Source organism: Mesoplodon mirus (assembly GCF_964341445.2).
Source record: "Mesoplodon mirus genome assembly, chromosome: 7".
Lineage (NCBI taxonomy): Eukaryota > Metazoa > Chordata > Mammalia > Artiodactyla > Ziphiidae > Mesoplodon > Mesoplodon mirus.
Genome location: NC_138983.1, coordinates 98,681,314 through 98,701,458, shown reverse-complemented (window position 1 = coordinate 98,701,458; position 20,145 = coordinate 98,681,314). Strand labels below are relative to the sequence as shown.

The 20,145-nt window shown below is 45.8% G+C and overlaps 1 protein-coding gene across 1 annotated transcript in view; it reads right to left on the bottom strand.

Moving 5' to 3' along the window:
- LOC309808900 (forkhead-associated domain-containing protein 1-like) overlaps window positions 1–20,145 on the bottom strand; it is a gene marked incomplete at both ends in the record, with an annotated part of 100,598 nt that overhangs the window by 48,658 nt on the left and 31,795 nt on the right. The window contains 3 exons of the mRNA XM_082629471.1: window positions 3,988–4,224; window positions 7,325–7,434; window positions 16,484–16,754. Coding sequence (XP_082485597.1) covers window positions 3,988–4,224; window positions 7,325–7,434; window positions 16,484–16,754 — 618 coding nt within the window. The remainder of the gene's footprint in view (window positions 1–3,987; window positions 4,225–7,324; window positions 7,435–16,483; window positions 16,755–20,145) is intronic.

Here is a 20,145-nt window from a genome sequence, read left to right as displayed (position 1 = left end):
GTTAGATTGTTTATTTGAGATTTTTCTTGTTTCTTGAGGTGGGCTTCTATAGCTATAAACTTCCCTCTAAAACTATGGGATGCTTTTGCTGCATCCCATAGGTTTTGGATCGTCATGTTTTCATTGTCATTTGTCTCAAGGTATTTTTTGATTTCCTCTTTGATTTCTTCAGTGATCTCTTGGTTATTTAGTAACGTACTGTTTAGCCTCCGTGTGTTTGTGTTTTTTACAGGTTTTTCCCTGTAATTCATTTCTAATCTCATAGCGTTGTGGTCAGAAAAGATGCTTGATATGATTTTAATTTTCTTAAATTTCCTGAGGCTTGATTTTTGACCCAAGACGTGATCTATCCTGGAAAATGTTCCATGCGCACTTGAGAAGAAAGTGCAATCTGCTGTTTTTGGACGGAATGTCCTACAAATATCAATTAAATCTATCTGGTCTATTGTGTCATTTAAAGCTTGTGTTTCCTTATTAATTTTCTCTTTGGATGATCTGTCCATTGGTGTAAGTGAGGTGTTCAAGTCCCCCACTATTATTGTGTTACTGTTGATTTCCTCTTTTAGAGCTGTTAGCAGTTGCCTTATGTATTGAGGTGCTCCTATGCTGGGTGCATATATATTTATAATTGTTATATCTTCTTCTTGGATTGATCCCTTGATCATTACGTAGTGTCCTTCCTTGTCTCTTGTAACATTCTTTATTTTAAAGTCTAATTTATCTGATATGAGTATTGCTACTCCAGCTTTCCTTTGATTTCCATTTGCATGGAATATCTTTTTCCATCCCCTCACTTTCAGTCTGTATGTGTCCCTAGGTCTGAAGTGGGTCTCCTGTAGACAGCATATAGATGGTTCTTGTTTTTGTATCCTTTCAGCAACCCTGTGTCTTTTGGTTGGAGCATTTAATCCATTCGCGTTTAAGGTAACTATCGATATGTATGTTCCTATGACCATTTTCTTAATTGTTTTGGGTTTGTTTTTGTAGGTCCTTTTCTTCTCTTGTGTTTCCCACTTACAGAAGTTCCTTTAACATTTGTTGTAGAGCTGGTTTGGTGGTGCTCAATTCTCTTATCTTTTGCTTGTCTGTCAAGCTTTTGATTTCTCCATCGAATCTCAATGAGATCCTTGCTGGGTAGAGTAATCTTGGTTGTAGGTTCTTCCCTTTCATCACTTTAAGTATATCATGCCACTCCCTTCTGGCTTGTAGACTTTCTGCTGAGAAATCAGCTGGTAACCTTCTGGGAGTTCCCTTGTATGTTATTTGTCATTTTTCCCTTGCTGCTGTCAATAATTTTTCTTTAATTTTTGCCAAGTTGATTACTATGTGTCTCGGTGTGTTTCTCCTTGGGTTTCTCCTGTATGGGACTCTCTGTGCTTCCTGGACTTGGGTGGCTATTTCCTTTCCGATGTTAGGGAAGTTTTTGACTATAATCTCTTCAATATCTTCTCGGGTCCTGTCTCTCTCTCTTCTCCTTCTGGGACCCGTATAATGTGAACGTTGTTGTGTTTAATGTTGTCCCAGAGGTCTCTTAAGCTGTCTTCATTTCTTTTCATTCTTTTATCTTTATTCTGTTCCGCAGCAGTGAATTCCACCATTCTGTATTCCAGGTCACTTATCCGTTCTTTTGCCCCAGTTATTCTATTGATTCCTTCTAGTGTATTTTTTTTTCAGTTATTGTATTCTTCATCTCTGTTTGTTTGTTCTTGAATTCTTCTAGATCTTTGTTAAACGTTTCTTGCATCTTCTGGATCTTTGCCTCCATTCTTTTTCTGAGGTCCAGGATCATCTTCACTATCATTATTCTGAATTCTTTTTCTGGAAGATTGCCTCTCTCCATTTCATTTAGTTGTTTTTCTGGGGTTTTATCTTGTTCCTTCATCTGTTACATAGCCCTCTGCCTTTTCATCTTCGCTGTCTTTCTGTGGATATGGTTTTTGTTCCACAGGCTGCAGGATTGTAGTTCTTCTTGCTGCTGCTGTCTGCCCTCTGGTGGATGAGGCTATCTAAGAGGCTTGTGGAAGTTTCCTGATGGGAGGGACTGGTGCTGGGTAGAGCTGGCTCTTGCAATGGTGGGCAGAGCTCAGTAAAACTTTAATCTGCTTGTCTGCTGATGGGTGGGTTGGTTTCCCTCCCTGTTAGTTGTTTGGCCTGAGGTGACCCAACACTGGAGCCTACCCGGGCTCTTTGGTGGGGTTAATGGCATACTCTGGGAGGGCTCATGCCAAGGAATACTTCCCAGAACTTCTGCTGCCAGTGTCCTTGTCCCTTGGTGAGCCACAGCTGCCCCCCGCCTCTGCAGGCGACCCTCCAACACTAGCAGGTAGGTCTGGTTCAGTCTCCTATGGGGGTCACTGCTCCTTCCCCTGGGTCCCAATGCACACACTACTTTGTGTGTGCCCTCCAAGAGTGGAATCTCTCTTTCCCCCAGTCCTGCCAAAGTCCTGCAATCAAATCCCACTAGCCTTCAAAGTCTGATTCTCTAGGAATTCCTCCTCCCATTGCCAGACCCCCAGGTTGGGAAGCCCGATGTTGAGCTCAGAACCTTCACTCCAGTGGGTGGACTTCTGTGGTATAAGTGTTCTCCAGTTTGTGAGTCACCCACCCAGCAGTTATGGGATTTGATTTTATGGGGATTGCGCCCCTCCTACTGTCTCTTTGCGCCTTCTCCTTTGTCTTTGCATGTGGGGTATCTTTTTGGTGAGCTCCAGTGTCTTCCTGTCGATGATTGTTCAGCAGTTAGTTGTGATTCCAGTGTTCTCGAAAGAGGGAGTGAGAACATGTCCTTCTACTCCGCCATGTTGAACCAAATCTGACTACGGTTTTAAGCAGAATTATGCACTGAGGCCAAAATTCATCAATGACCAATTGCTTTTTTATCAACTTTGTTGAGATATAATTTATGAACAAGATCAGTGGCCAATTTTAAAGTAGTTCTTTAAAACTTAAATTTTTTTTTTTTTTTTTTTTTTTTTTTTGGATTTAGTTTCAGGAGGAAGGAAGTTGACTGGTAAATCCAAACATTCTGGGTGGAGAATTTTTGGTGAAATTCCCTATAAATGAACCAGCAGCTGCCTTCAGGGTTTGATAAAGGCCTCAGTGTTTGGAACACTGTGGGGTTCCTTCTCCCCATCTCCAGCTCTTTCTGGCTGGGTCCGGGTGGGTGTGAGAAGTGGTCACTGAAGCGACAGGAGTTGGGTGGAAATGCAAAGTGGGTGTGAAAGCATGAGGTGTACAAGGTGGCAGAGCTGAGCCCAAATCACACTGCCTCTCACTTGCTGTGCAAGCTGTAACAAGCTCCTGGGCATCTCTGAGCGTGCCTCAGTCTCCTCATCTGTAGAATGGCATCTGCCAGAAGACTGAGGTTTAAATAGCTAATGAGGGGACTTCCCTCATGGTGCAGTGGTTAAGAATCTGCCTGCCAATGCAGGGGACACGAGTTCGAGCCCTGGTCCAGGAAGATCCCACATGCTGTGGAGAAACTATGCCCGTGGGCCACAACTACTGAGCCTGCACTCTAGAGTCCGTGAGCCACAGCTACGGAAGCCCTCATGCTGCAACTACTGAAGCCCACGTGCCTAGAGCCCATGCTCTGCAGCAAGAGAAGCCACTGAAATGAGAAGCCCACGCACCGCAGTGAAGAGTAGCCCCTACTCACTGCAACTAGAGAAAGCCCGTGCACAGCAACGAAGACCCAATGCAGCCATAAATAAATACATTAAATAAGTAAATAAATAAATAAATAAGCTAATGCACCCAAAGCACCTGCACCGGGGCCTGAACATGGTAGGCACTTAATCAAATCTAATATTGTTCTTACAAGGCTAGAAACTTGCCAACCCTCCACTCCCTGGATCTGCACTCTTCACCATGCTGTGCTAACTGCCCATTTCTAACTACCCGGGTGGCTCCCCCCAGGCTCTACCTGAGAGCTGTCACCCTGTGTTGTGACCCCAAGGCCCCGACCCACTTGTCTCTGAGCCCTACCTGGTTTTTCAAGCTCTGGATCTCTCTCTGTTGGGCATCGTCCTCTTCATGCAGAACCTGAAACTTGGGCGGGATCACCCTCTCCTTCTGCCTGGAGGCAGCTGTTTCCAACAGCTTCTGGCTCAGGTTGGCCACTTGGTTCTGCAGGCTTGCTATCACGGTGTCTTTGTATTTAGATTCAAGTTCAAAATCGGAGAGACGGCTGACTTCTTTTCCCAGCAGCAGAATTATTTCATCCTGGGTGGAGGACAGATGGGAAATTTACTAGGTGTGGGTCTGGATGTAAGGCTGAGCCCATTTAAAGAAAGACAGGAAAAATATGGTATCATTCTTTGGGAAGGTGAGGGCAGGCAGGGAGGGAAAAAGCAGACTTTCAAGGCTATCTCTGTCACTTGGAAAATCTCATAGAGACAAGAATTGGGTTAAAATGATGTACTTGTATATAGACTCCTGTAATGGATGTCTGTACCTCACAGGTACGGAAACTTTCCTTTCCCCGAGAATTAGACTTTCATATTAAGAACAACCATCCCACTTGGGAACATTTGTTGCTAGAAAGTTTACTTAGAATGATTTCATTTATAATATACAGCCTAGCACACTGGGGACCTAGGAAAGGTACTTAGGAAAACAACATTCTGTTTGACCACTTTCTGCCTATAATGAGGGTTATTTGTTTTAACTTAAAACATTCTGAACTATTTGTTTTCCCTTTCCTCTCTTCTAATATTTCCTGCCTCTTTTGGCTATTCATGTATGAATTTTTTCCAGGTAACTCAATCTGGAAAGTAAATGAGACAGGAATAGTGATTTATTTGCATGGGCTCATGTAAACTTTCGGCTGGAAAAACAAAATTGCTGGTAGACTTTACCCACAGGTATAATTCACCCTGTCCTCCATCTCTCCAGTGAAAAAGCTCTGCAGCCAAAGAATTGGTTAGGTTTTCCAAAAAAGGAAAAAAAAAATTCCCCCAAACTTCTCACCAGATGTTATCAATAAAATGTCAGAAAAACTGAAGAAGAAGAAGAAGAAGAAAAAATTCCCCAGAGGCCTTTTCCAAAGCAGTCACAGGAGGAGGTAAACGGGCAATTTCTGGGCCAGCTCATTCCCAGGAGAGCCGTCCAGTCAGCCTCACGACCTGCTAGCTCCGTGACCGGGGGAAGGACAGGGTCTCGCTCATGAGAAAGCCTGTCTGACATTGCCAGCTGCTGCCAGGGGCCTTCCTTTGGGTCCTTGTGAAAGTTGGTGGCAAAACTTCAAGAGAGAGCATCAGACATATTCCCTATTCCTGGGCAGTTTCCCCTGTTTCACCCTGTTATGATCAGCCAGGTGCTTATTCATTTTTCATGCAACAAACATTCATAGGGCAGCAACTAAGTGCCAGGCCCCGTGACAGTGCTGGAATATAAGAAGTTTGCAGAGGGCAGTGGACAGCTGTGGGTTCTGCTTTCCTGCTGAGGGTCCCTTTGCCCTTCTGGAGGGAGCGTTCCTCCTTCCATGGGGTCTGGGTAGGATTGTCAGTCATGTGCCCTGCTCCTTCCTGTCCCACCTCCCCATGTGCATGTGGCCCAAGCTGGTCAATCAGAGATTTCACACATCGATTACAGAGGGAGAGGATCTTGCCTTCTTTTGGATCATAAACTTTAAATATGTAGGCTTGTTTGCCTGAGTTTGTCTTTTCTGACGCACAAAGCCAGCCTTATGTAGAAAGCCAGACTCTGAGGGAAACAGAGGGGAGAGGTTGGTAGTGGGGAGGTGTTCTGATGACACTATTCAAGCTCCTGGATCTAGCCATACCTGAAGCTAGTGGCCCTTTAAATTTTCCAATAAGTTGAGCTAATCGATGCTCCCCCTCAAGCTAATTTGTTTATTGTCACTTGAAGGAGTCCTGGCAAGTTAGGGTATAAACGACTTATAAAGAGAAAGAATTCTTTCTATTATAAATAGAAAAAATGATAAATGGCTTATAAACATTTTCTATAAATAGAAAAAATTATAGTGGTTGCACTATATTTCCGAGTTAAAATTGAGGCAGGTTGAAAAATGGCAACAAATACTTTGCAGTTTTGCCATCCAGTCTATTTCCCCACCCTCTAGTCTGGGCTGGCCCCGTGACTTGCTTTAACCAACGGAATGGAGTGGAAGTGATGCTGCATGATCTCCAGGCAAGTTCTTACAGGCTGTGCAGCTTCTGCTCTGGCCCCCTGGGAACCCTGAGACCACCGTGCTGTGATGAAAAACCACATGCACAAAGGGGCGCACCAGTCCAGGCATCCTGGCTGAGGCCCTAGATGTGGGAAGGAGGCCAATGGAGACGGACCACCAAACTGGCCAAGCCAGCGGCTGACTGAGGCCGCATGAGTGAGGCCAGGGGACGCGAGCAAAGGAACCTTCCAGGTCAACCCATAGATTCTGGGGAATAATGAGTTGCTGTTTGAAGCCGCTAAGTTTTGGGATGGCTTGTTACACAGTGATAAATACAGAATCTGAGTGTGGCTTCTCGCCTTTCTGCAACATTTTTCAGAGTCTGGTCCCAGGATGCCTGGGTTGGAACCCCCTGCCTCCTGAAGGTTTGGATTTCCGTGTCTGACAAGAACCCCAGGTAGGTCTGCTCCTCACAAACTCTGAGAATTGCTGCAGGAGCAGGCCCTGGCCCTGAAGGAAAGCGAGATATTATAGACTGCTTCTTTTAGAGTAACTTTCGAGTCGTGTCTAAGTGGGGAGAAATTGACCTGGGCCCTTCCCAGGATGGCTTGAATCCACCTGTTCTGCTCGCATCCCTGCTTTAAACCTCTCTGGTTCTTTAACGAGTCTCTTGGCCCAGGCCTCCCTGACTTCAGGGCTCAATTCCTCCTGCTAGGAACGTGTTTTTGCGTCACTGTCCCATCACTGAAGGTTGACCAAGTGATTACTGTGTGGGAGTTAGAAGTACCCGCTGAGAAGCTAACCAGACCTCGCTTTGAATCCTAACACTGCTCCTTGCATTGGGCAGCCGTGAACACATCACTGAACCTCTCTGAGCTTCAGTTTCCTCATCTGCAAAGTGAGGCTGATAAAATCTATTTTGAAGATGGTGAAGATTAACGAGCTAATAAATGTCAAGTGCACAGGACATGGCCCAGCGCACAGTAGGTGCTCAGTACCTTGTAGTTGTAGATGTTATTTGGGATAAAATGAGCAGTGGCCAAACCTGGCTGAATGTCTTGGGAGGAAGAGGTGGTTTCTTGGAAGTAGGAAAAAGGGACAGTCCTTGAGACACAGAGAACAAGAGGCAGTGGCAATCTCTCCATGGTCCCTCTTGCTGCTGTAGCTCTGTGCTTCCCCGAGACCCCTCACCTTATCGTACTGGGCCAGGTCCTGGTCCACAAAAATTTCTCTGTAGGGCTCTGCCCCAGGAATTTCCTCGGCCACTGATTGTTCCGACAGTTCCGCCTCGTTGGTCCACACTAACACACAAGATCAACAGAGAATGCAGAGGAGACTGTGAGTTTCCCCAAAGTCTTAAAAAATATTTTCAGATTAACCTTCACATTCATGAGACTTATGCACTGAAAGCATTACAGGAGGACAGGAAAGGGTAAGAGCTGCCTCATTTCTCTTCCCCAGCATTAACTGCACTGATGCACTGTGGTGCGTCTCTTTCCAGACTTTTTTCTATGCCGCATAAGAGCTGAGGACCTTGGGCAAGTCATTTGCTCTTTCTAAGCCTTAGTTTCCACATACATAATTTAGGATCACTGATAGTCTCTGCTATAAAGGGCTATCTGGAGATTAAATAGAATAATGATATAGAGCAGGGGTTGGCAAACTATGGCCCTGCGGCCAAATCTGGCCTTCTGCCTATTTTTTTTTTTTTTTTTTTTTTTTTTTGTGGTACGCGGACCTCTCACTGTTGTGGTGTCTCCTGTTGTGGAGCACAGGCTCCGCGGCCGTGGCTCACGGGCCCAGCCGCTCCACGGCATGTGGGATCTTCCCGGACCGGGGCACGAACCTATGTCCCCTGCATCGGCAGGCAGACTCTCAACCACTGCGCCACCAGGGAAGCCCCCTGCCTATTTTTGTAAATAAAGTTTTATTGCAACACAGCCACAGTGATTGATTTACATATTATTTATGGCTGCTTCCCAGCTACAAAGGCAGAGCTGACTAGTTGCAGCACAGACCATGTGACCCACAAATCCTAAAGTATTTACTATCTGGCTCTTTACAGGAAAAGTTTGCTGACCCCTCAAGTAGAGCATTTAGCACTAAACATTAGCTATATATTTTTTATTGCAGTCATATCTTCTCAAAAAACAAAAATGCATTTACATGTCAGAGATTCTTATCCAGCTTACTTTTCAGCTAACAATATGAAAAACATCTTCCCATGTCAGTATTTGAGGCTGTACTGGGTTCTTTTCAAGGGTAGCATTGTGGTCCATTGTCCAAGTGTGCCAAACGTGTTTAACTAGGATCCACTTGATAGACATTTAAGCTTTCCTAATTTTTTTCTTATTTACCCCAATATTACAAGGCCTGTTTATATGACTTTCGGGGAGTATGGCATTGTGTTTGGGGGCCCCACTCTGTATCACATCAGACATCTCGCAATTCACTCACATCAACACTGAATGGTGTAGAAACCATTTTCTTGGTGTAGAAACGTTTGTAAAGATTTCTATAATTCTACTTGTGAAACCACTTGGGCCCAAGCAGCGTATTTTAAATTTCCAAGTGACTATGGTTTCTGGACAGTCACTGCACATTCTTATCTTCCTGTGAAGTGAGAAGCTGAACAAATTGTTTTCAGTGGTGATGAAACTTTAATGAGTATTAACATTAATGATGAATGAAGCACACACTGTCATGTTTGTGGACATTCATCATTTATTCATTTTGCTTCTGTATTTTTTATTTATGCATTTTAGAGTCAAAGATTCCTGCCCCCCAGCCAGGTCTCAAACCTCTTTGTGGACCCCAGAACCTCTAGTGGACATAGCTGATGGCCTGTGGTGCCCGGAGAATGCACAGCCTTGCGTGTTGAATGAGCAGCCCTGGCCACAGTGTTTCCTGGGGCACGAGGAACAGAAGGGCCTGGAACTTCAGCAGCTGCCCATTTTCTCTCCCTCCACCTCCCCAACTAGGTCCATGATTAGAAAACTTTTATTTGAAGCTCACTGCCCCCATCTGACTCTCTTGGATCCTGAGCAGCTAAGTCCTAACTGACTATAGCAGCAGTGCCTGATAGAGAAATAAAGGGAGCTACAGAATGCAATTTTCAATTTTCTCGTAGTCACGTTAAAAAGGTAAAAAGGAGAGATGAATTTTTTAATGGTCAATTTGATTTAACCCAATACATTAAAAAAACATCATTTCAACACGTAATCGACAAAAAATATGGAGATATTTTATATTCTTTTTCTTCGAGGCATGAAGCCTTTGAAATCTGGGGTTTATTTTACACTGATTGTGTATCTCAATTTGGAAACTGAATTTTCAGGAGGAAGACTTGATCTGTTTTCAGATTCCTCAAGAAATCGGCTCCCACTGGAGGAAGGTACTGCCTGGCCTGTGTCCCCAGGGAGGGCCACGGGGTCTGACCCTAAATGGGCCCCTGTCCAGTCTCAGCTTAGAGTTCTGGCATCTGATGCCATCTCTAGGGGTGACTCCGGCTGCCTCTGCAACCCTGTCGTGGCTGTCTTGAGGGACCCTTCCCCGCAAGATGATGGCCGGAGGGGGGACTTCATAAAATTTACAGAACAGGCTGATCGATGGGGTCCCTTTATTAGGGAAGGTGTGTTTACCGAAAGTCTTTGTGGGGCTAGAATTTGCTCTGAGACTCGCTTTCCTTACACCCAGGCAGGGAGGTGCTGGAGCAGTTACCCCTCACCTGCCCCAAACTTCTTTACCGGCTGCTGTTATTTATCAGAAAGAACCTAAGGGCCATGTATGACCAAACCGGCTTAACTCTAGCTGCCGGATCCTTCGGAGGTCCCAGTGGGGAGAAGCCCCAGGGAGGGTCGGGAGGGCTGGGGCGGTGGGAAGGCGGATATGGGGACGCAGGCACTTTAAGAATTTTCGGGCATGAGCTGTTGGCCAAAGGGCAGGGAAGTTACTTTAATATTTTAACAACCCCCAGCTGTCCTGGTGCGCTCCAATAATCACCAGTCTGCAGCAGGGGCAGTATGTGTGCACCTTAACTGTGTCTTTCAGACATTGTAAGTTGTAGATAAAAGTTAAATAACAATCATGGTTAGGTAATAACTTAATTTTTAAATTTTAATATTTAAAATTTAAATATTAAAATTATTAAAATATTAAAATTTAAATATTAAAATATTAAATATTTTAATATTTACTGAATGTTCGCTATGCACCTGGCGCTGCGCTCAGCACTTACACGCAGGATACGATTTCGTCTTCATAACAACCCAGTGAGATAGGCATTATTATTCCCATCTCCATTTTATACGTGAGAGGTATGAGGCACAGAGACGTCAAGTCATCTGCTCAAGGACACACAGCTGGTAAGTGGTAGAGTCAAGGGATGAACCTAAGTTTGTTGGATTCAGAGCCTATGCTTTTAACGACTATGTAGTCAATGTATTGAAGTGGGAAGATGTTTATGACATATTATTGAATTTTAAAAATCAGGTAGGGAATTCCTTGGCAGTCCAGTGGTTAGGATTCTGTGCTTCCACTGCAGGGGGCACAGGTTCCATCCCTGGCTGGGGAACAAAGATCCTGCAAGCTGAGTGGCACAGCCAAAAAAGGAAAAAAAAAGAAGGTTACCTATGTTAGGTTCATATGATCCCATTATTGTGAAAAATATATATATATATATGAATCAAGATGCTATTTTAATAAGTCACTCCACATATTTTCTTTTCTCAGTAATTCTTCCCCACCTCCCATGAGCTCTTGCCATTAAGATTTGGCCTTGGAGCTGACGTTTTATTGCCTTGTGGTACAGGAAGGATGAGTATTAACTAGAACAGGGTGAGTTTTCCCCCAGGCAAAACGATGTTCTGACTTTTGACAACGTCTGGAGACATTTTTGAGAACCACAGTTAGGGGGGGTGGTGGTGGTGTTGCTACTGGTATCTCTGGTGGGTAGGAGTCAGGGATGCTGCTAAACACCCTACAGTGGACAGGACAGATCCTACAACAAGGAGTTATGCGACCCACCTGTCACTGTGCCAAGATTGAGAAACCCTGACCTGATCTGCAGTAAATAAATCCTTGGCTTTGGGTTTTCAAATAGAATTTTTCAAGTCTAAAGCAAGGTGACAGTCTAACAGTAAACCAATTTAATTGGAAGGGCCCAGCTTTGCTAAGAGAGGAAAGAGCTTTCTCAGAACCCTTAAAAAGAGGTGTTTTCTGTCAAGAGACAGCATGGAGGACTGGAGCACAGAGTTTTCTCTGAAGCGTGGAGTAGAGAGGCCCAGACAGAAAGGGACTCCCCATGACACGGGAAGATGAAAGTCCCTTTCTGAGGATGGGGAGAGAGTCAGGGGAATGAGGGCAAACGTTTGGAAACATGAGACCTGGCTGAGAGGCTGAGGAGATAGAGCCCAGGTAGATGTGAGGGACTCTAAGCCATACGACTCTTCCTTCATTTCTCCAGGGGGAATCCAAGTCCTTTAGAGAAGCCCCAAGTTCAACATGGCACTGGAGAAACCGGTGATTACAGTGGAAAAATTTAAATGGCGGAGTGAAAAAAAGAAAAGAAACAGCCCATGTGCCATGTGTCCAAAGGACGCATTAAAAAAAACCCCCAAAAACCCTGTATATATGTTCATAAGACAGAACATGATGCATACAACAAAATGAATGAATCTCAGAAACACTATGCTGAGTGAAAAAAGCCTTCCACAAAGGAACATGTACTACATGGTTCTGTGTACTTGAGATTCTAGAACAGGAATATCTAATCCATGGCGGGAAAAGAATTCAGAAGAGTGGGTGCCTCTGGGGCCTGGGGCTGGGAATTGACTGGGGAGGGACATGAGGGAACTTTCTGGGGTGATGGTAATGTTCTATATCTTGATAGGAATTCGGGTTACATAGGTGTGCACGACTGGCAAAACTCAGTGAACACATTCAAGATCTACACCTTTCAGGGTGTGGTAGGCAGTCTCCAAGATGGCCCCACTGCTTCTTGTCTCTTGGTATTCAGACCCCTGCATCATCCTCTGCAATACTGGATGGACTTTATGTTAGTTAGCTTGGGCTGCCATAACAAAACACCACAGGAGGTCTTAACAAAAGAAATTCATTTTCTCACAGTTCTGGAGGCTGGCAGTCCAAGATCAAGGTGTGGGCAGGGTTAGGCCTCTCTCCTTGGCTTGCAGACGGCCACCTTCCTGCTGTGTCCTCACATGCCCTTTTCTCTGTGCACGTGCATCCCTGGCGTCTCTCTCTCTCTTCTTACAAGGACACCAGCCCTTGGATTAGGGCCCACCCAATCATCTCATTTGAACTTACTCATCTATTTCAATACACTATCTCCAAATATGGTCACATTCTGCGATATTGGGATTGAGGCCTCAGCATATGAATTTTGGGGGAATGCAATTCAGTCCGTAACAAAGCTTCTCTATGGAACCAAGGATATTGCAGAAATGACACAGTTTGATTCCTGAGGTTAGATCATAAAAGGCATTGCAGCTTCTTCCTCACTCTCTAGGACCACTTGTCTGGAGGAGCTGGCAGCTTGAGGATACTCAAGCAACGTATGGAGAGGTGCACTTAGTGAAGAACTGAGGCCTCTTACCAAAAGCCATGTGAGTGAACCATTCTAGAGGTGGGTCCTCCAGCCCCAGACAAGCCTCCGGAGGACCACAGCCCCAGCCAACACCATTACTGCAACTTCATGAAAAATCCTGAGCAAGAATCCCCCAGCTAAGCCATTCCCAACTTCCTGACGCAGAGAAACTATGAGATAATAAATGTTTACTGTTGTTTTAGGCCATTACATCCTGCAGTAATTTGTTATGCAACAATAAGTAGCAAATACAGGTTTGGGCACCAGGAGTGGTGGAAACTTTAACAAAAACCCTACAATGTGGAGTGGTTTGGGATGGAACAGTGGCCAGAAGCTGGAGGACTTTGGCCAAGGGTCTTTGAGAAAGCGTGAATAGTCTTAGTAGAAGCCCGATGGCCTTTGAGGAGGCAGTGAGGGAAGGGTTCCAGGAAAGTGAGGAAAATGTTACTGGGGTTAAGGGATCCTTGTCAGGTGGTGGCAGAAGGGTTCCTAACACGTTGCCTGTGGTCATGAGGAAGGTAGAAAATGTTTGTGATGAGGCTGAATGGTCTAGCTAGAGAGAGTCCCAGACAGAGTCTTGGAAGGTGCTGCCTGGTTACTTCTTGCTACTTATAGTGAAATGTGAGGGGGAGAGACAGTTAAAGGAAGGGCTGTTAAACCAGGGCAATGTTCTGGGCTTGAAAATTCCCTGCCTCTCCAGGTGGCAAATGAAATGTAAGAAACAGGTTCTGGGCAAAGATCAAATCAAGGGCACTCTCAAGAAAACACAGTCTAGAGAAGAAGCTGAGGGTGTGGTTGTAAAATCCTTTGTTAAGAATACAGATCCAGGGCAGTGTCCAGAAGAACCCTTCGGTCAAAGAACTGGGCTTCTAAGAAGCTTCTGTCCTTTGTCAGTCTTTGAAGAAGTCCATGGTGGAAGGGCTTGGGTCCAAAAAAGTCTGTGGGCGTGGTTTTTGCCTAATAGGATGAACCCCAATAAGAAGCACTGCCAACTCAGACTGACAGAGACCCACAAAAGTCAAAGAAGCGTCTGGACAACCAAGCTTCTACAGGCAGGAAGCAGGCTATAAAACTATGCAGCCACATCCATGGGACACCTTTCATAGGAAAGGGAGGACGACTCCGAAGGCGGAACTCAGGGACCAGCGGGCAGACCCAAGAGCCCTGGAAAGTCATTTCTGGACAAGAGTTGGACTGAAGCCCAATCAAGGAACTGCCGATATTTTCCCAGCTGGACTTCAGAACTGCTTTGGGCCAGTGACTCCTGTGTGTTTCCTGTTTTTCTTCTTTTGGAACAAGAGGAGTGTATGTAGCAGTTATGCTATGTCTGTCCCACCAATATATGCTGGGTGTATGAGGGACAGACCCTTTGTTCAGAGGTCTTCAGATTTCTGGAAGTAGTACTTGATGAGCTGAATGTAAGGTACTACACCCATGAGCCCCATCTGTACCTGGACTTGATTTAGATGAGATTCTGGAATTTGAGCCGATGCTGTTACTGGGGTGAGATTTTGGGGGGCCTCGGGAGAGAGGAGGAGGAGTGTGAATCATTGAGGACCCGAGGGCAGGCTGTGGTAGCCGGCCTCCAAGATGACTGCTGATAATCCCCACCTCCTGGTCTTCAGGCCCATGTGTAGTCTTCTCCCACACTGGAGGGTGACGCCCTGTGTAACCAGCAGGATATTGCAGCAATGACAGAGCATGACTTCTGAGGCTTAGTCACAAGAGATGTTGCCACTTCCATCTTGTCCTCCAGGATCACTTGCTCAGGAGGAGCAGCTGCCGTGTCATGGGAATGCTCGAGCCACTCTCTGGGGAGGCCCATGTGGTGAGGAGCCGGGGCCTCCTGCTGACAGCCATGTGAGCACGCCATCTTGGAAGTGGATCCTGCGGCCCAGGTCAAGCCTTCAGATGACTGCAGCCTTACGAGGGACCCTGAGCCACAGCCGTCCTGCTAAGCTGCTGCCAAATTCCTGACCCACAGAAACCGTATAGATGATAACACATGTTTGATTTTTGCTTTAGGCTGCTACGTTTGGGGAGAATTTGTTATGCAATCATGATAACTAATACACATTGTGTGTTCATTTTACATGAAGGAGACAAAAATGTTGAATTCTAGTTAATGGTATATGTGCTAAAGCATTTAGGGGGAGGACTACAGATGTGTGCTATTTATTTTGAAATGCATCCAAAAAATAAGATGGATTAATGCAGGACAAGAAGGATGGGTAGACAGAAATGTAATAAAGAGTACAGCAAAGTGTTAGCGGTAGAATTAGGAGGAGAGCTGTCTCTGTAAAATTCTTTTTGCTTTGCTGTATGTTTGAAAGTTTTCACATTAAAATGCTGGGGGGAAATGGCTGAGTAATTTCTTAACTTGGGTCGTAGGTACATGAGCATTCCTTAGATGATGATGATGATTATGTAAACTGCAGAGATACCTTTCATTTGCCCCTTAGTCTGTATATTTCAGAATAATAACTATTATTTGAATGGCTGAGGGAAGTGACTAGGTGAGTGGTCCTGAGTGAGACCAGGGAAGGGTGTGGAGGCATCGAGAGACCTGGGGACTCAGAGGGGTCTGGGGCTGGGATGCAGAAAACAGAGAATGGGACCTTCACACCAGTGGCCACAGAAGAAACCTGCAAATCATGCCAGGGACTAAGTCGAGCCAGCTACTCTGCCAGTAAGGCTGGCAAGGCCGAGAGGATGGTGACAGACAGGAAGTCTCCTCCCCAAATGCCATGAGGCCTTCTCGGGGGGAGGGGGGAGAAGGAAACCCTGATGGCTGTGTGTTCCCAAAGTGACCAGGCTGTGAGTGACAGTCACTGAGATAACCAGCCTTAAATTTGACTGAAAAGCGTTAGATTAGATTAGATTGAATACATAACCTCCGGAGAAGTAATTTTCTCCATAAGCCTCAGTCTCCTCTTACCTGTAAAATGGTAATAAGATATTTAAAAACCTCTTAAGGCAAGAGGGATTTCAGTTACCAATATGTCTGTACATCTGAGTCGAAGTATATAAATTTAGATTCTGATACACATTCATATATATTCATATATATGTACAAACACACACACACACACACACACACTCACCACAGAGGTACTGATGTGTGCAGATGGGCAGACCACAGTCTTGGAGGAGTTTGTACCAAAAAGTCAACAGGGAGAATTCTGGTGATAAGGGTGACAGCTTATCTTTTACTGTTTTCTAACTTTCTGCTTATCCCAATTTTTTCACATTTGATTATGTTCTACTTCAGAACCAGAGAACATAAGCAAAGGCCAGAGAAAGACAAATATCATACCATATTGCTTATATGTGGAATCTAAAAAAAGGTACAAATGAACTTATCTACAAAACAGAGATAGAGTTACAGATGTAGAAAATAAACTTATCGTTACCGGGAATAAGAGGGGGGAGGGATAAATTGGAAGAGAGGGATTGACATACACAATACTATAAATAAAGGAGATAACTAAGGACGACCTACTGGATAGCACAGGGAACTCTCCTCAATACTCTGTAATGGTCTATATGGGAAAAGAATCTAAAAAAGAGTGGATACATGTATATGTTGAACAGATTCAGTGTGCTGCATACCTGAAACTAACACAACACTGTAAATCAACTGCACCTCAATAAAAATTTTTAAAAAAAGGGGAAAGCAGAAACTGAGACCCATCCTCCTAGCAAAAGCCCCTCCCCTAAGCCACCAAGGAAGCGCCCATGAGTACCTTGCCTGATGATGGGAACGCTGTGGGCGGCTCTGTCCACCTCGAAGGAGAACATCTTCTTGCTGGCACTCATGGGCTGCCTGTGGGAGGCTGGTGGGACCATGGGGGGCTCGGGGGACCCCTGCGACCAGCTCCTCTGCACTGGCGCTGTCCAGATGCCCGGGTAGAAGGGGGTCTGTGTTGGTGAGGGTGACTGGTTCAGTTGCTGGGTGGCCCAAGGTGGCTGTGGCCTTGGCCAAGGTGCTGGGCCCCTCACCCATGGGAAGGAGACCTGCAGGGGCAGACAAGAGGGTCAGGGGAGGTTACGAGCAGCTGGGGTGGTCTTCACCTTTCTGTCCCGGCGACATAATTGCTGCCCTACATTTCGGCGTATAAGTCACTTCTCCCAGGAAGCCCTCCCAGACTCCCCAAATTTGGGATGTTGGTCCCCACCATAGGTCACCTTGCACACTATCGCACCACCATTTATTGGGTGCAGCCTTCGTGCCAGGCACCCAGTCAAGAGATTCACATGCATTACCTCATTTAATACCCCTGATGCTCTGTGACGAGCCCGAGGCTGAGCAAGACCTAGTGACTTTCCCAGGATCACAGATTTGGCAGTGAGCATCTGAGCTGGTACAACGCCACCTCTGAGCTCTGAGAGGCTGACAGCTTTTTGTCTACCTTGCTCAGCACCGTATCCTCAGCTCCTAGAATAAACCCTTGGCACATACACAGTAGGTCCTTAAATACTGGTTGAAAGAATGAATGAACACATCTCCGAGATTCAAGCCCAGCTCTCCAGGACACACACGTCCACACTGTGTGTCTCCCTGGCACTCCCATTCCACCTGTTCCCCGAAGCCGAGAGCTCTGGGGTGGCAGGCACCCCAACTGGCTCGCACCCCAACTGGCTCATTAACCTGTGATCCTCAACATCTGCCACATCTGATTCTTGGCAGACGCTCCATAAATATCTATTGAGGGAACCTTTTTTCATCTGATCCAGCGGAAGATGTCTGTAGCTACTTTCATTAGAGAGCACATCAAAATCCATCTATACCGGGAGAAGCAAATGCTGAGAGGTGCTGACACCTGGCTTTGTCTTGGTTAATGCTGTTGTGGCCGTCCCTCCCCGAGCCTAGTGGTTAAACCGTGACATCGTGAATGCTACCATTTACTGTAATTACTCACCGATTTCTCGCGATAGCCCTGAAGGGGAGGAGCTCTCCTTATTCCTAGCTTACAAATGAGGCTTGGAGAGGTTAAGGACTTCACCAAGCTCAGGTGGTGGTGGAGAGGGTGGTGGGACTGGGGTTCTGGAAAGCTCTTTCCCTCTCTGTCTCTCTCTCCCTTCTCTGCCCCGCCCCCAGTCTCTTGGCAGAAAAAAACACACTTTTCAAGGAAGAAGCTAAGTTCAAAGGTTTGCCGCCTGTGGCGGTCACGTTTCTCTTTCTGCAGACTGCAGACACGTAATGAGAAACAGGACAGAATGCTTCCGAAATAGGAGCACTGGCAGACAGAACTTCCTATAGCTCCAGCTGGATTGTATTCAAGAGGAAGGTTCTCCACTCACTCAGGTTCCCAAACCAGTCTTTTAGCTACAGTCTTTCCCAGCCAAGTCAAGAATCCGGTGAATTCCCCTGAAGACTTTTTTGGAGTCAGGGAGAACACTGTTCGGGAAAATCAAACTCCAATTGCCTGGTGACACCTGGCCCAGCATTTATGATGACACTGGCCCCGTTGAAACCTGTTTCAGGAACGGACTTGGCAGTGTTCCAGAACTCTGTTACCTTATGTGAAGATTCGAATTTCTCTCCACTGTGGGCACCTCGGTCTCCACCTAAGCTTTCTTCCTTTGTCTCCTTTCAGAAGCTGAGGTGTCCTGCTCCTGCCTTGCACTCACTTCTCCATCCATCCGATCCCTTCCCGTCCTCTCCTCTGGGGCTGTCTTGCCTCAATCATTCCTACAACCTTTCCTCATCGATTTAATAAAGATTTATCGAATGAAAGGGCTGAAGGTGGGAAGGGGGAAATTTGAATATGTTTTACCCCCGCCTGATAGAAAACAAATCGAGAGACCACGGGTAGTGTGGAGGAATTCCCTTTTGTGCTGGGATGCTCAGGTAGATGTGCCTCACTGCCCACTAACTGCCAGGGTGCTGAAGGGAGTGGTCATATCTCATGCCTCAAGTGGTTCACTGCCGTAGTGGACAGGCCGCAACCCACCTGGCTCTTCTGGAATTCCAGGAATCTCCCTCCCAATCTGTTGGCCCATTGCTGTGGGCGGGGCTAAGCAATCAACCAATCACACTCCCTGGACATACTGATTGGTTCAGTGGTGGGGCAAGTGATCCAATCAGAGCCAAGGAGACCCAAGAAGACTTGGCTGGACACCAGGATCTGGAGTGACCTGGTGGACTTCAGAATGCAGCCAGCATGAGGGAGTGGAGTCCAGGCATGGAGAGAGGGAAGCTGTTTATTTATTTTTCAAATTGTGGTAAATAACCTGCAACATAAAATTTATCATCTTAGCCATTTTAAAGTAAATAGTTCAGTGGTGTTAAGTATTTTCACATTTCTGTGAGATGGATCTCCAGAACTTTTTCGTCTTGCAAAACGTAAACTCTATTAACCATTAGACAACAACTCCCCATTCCCCCCGCCACCCAGCCGTCGTGACCAACATTCTGTCTCTATGAATTGGACTACTCTAAGTACCAAGTACCTCAAATAAGTGAAATCACATGGTACTTGTCTTTTTGTGACTGGCGTATTTCACTTAGCATAATGTCCTCAAGGTTCATCCATGTCAGAATTTCCTTCATTTTTAAGGCTAAACAATATTCCATCATACAGTTTAGAGTGTATTTTGTTTATCCACTAAGCGTCACGGACATTTGGATGGTTTCTACCTCTTGGCTATTGTAACTATGCTGCTGTGAACATGGTGGGGAAAATAAGGAAGCTGGTTTTGAGCCTTGGCTCGGGTGCTACCCTGAAGTGCTCCATCCCTGAGGCCAGCTAGAGCTGGTTTCTGTCGCTTGCAGCACACAGAGCCCGAACGATAGGGCCCCTATGGGGAAGGAGCCAAAGATGTGTAAATGCAGCAGACTCCAAGCTCTTCGGGTTTAAAAATTAAAAAATAAAGTGTTTTTTTTTTCTCTGAAGCGTGTTGGTTGAGGGTAGCTTTAGTTGGATGGTTAAAGTGGGTTTTCTCTAGTTTGCCGGCTTGCTCTATCACAGGGACGGTCAAGGTTTTCTCAGAAATTGCTGATGGTAACTACAATGAAACAGGCAGGGAGAAAAGCAAACATAAGAAAAAGACTCACATTTAAAAGCCAGCTCTGGGCTGTACAGGAAGCATGGGGTCAATGTCAGTTATCAACAAGTCTGTTCTTATTATTTTTTTAGTTTAGATTTAAATTTATTTATTTTTGGCGGTGTTGGGTTTTCGTTGCTATGTGCAGGCTTTCTTTAGTTGCGGCGAGCAGGGGCTACTCCTCGTTGTGGTGCATGGGCTTCTCCTTGCGGTGGCTTCTCTTGTTTCGGAGTGTGGGCTCTAGGCACATGGGCTGCAGTAGCTGGGGCACATGGGCTCAGTAGTTGTGGCTCGTGGGCTCTAGAGCGCAGGCTCAGTAGTTGTGGTGCACGGGCTGTTACTCTGCAACATGTGGGAT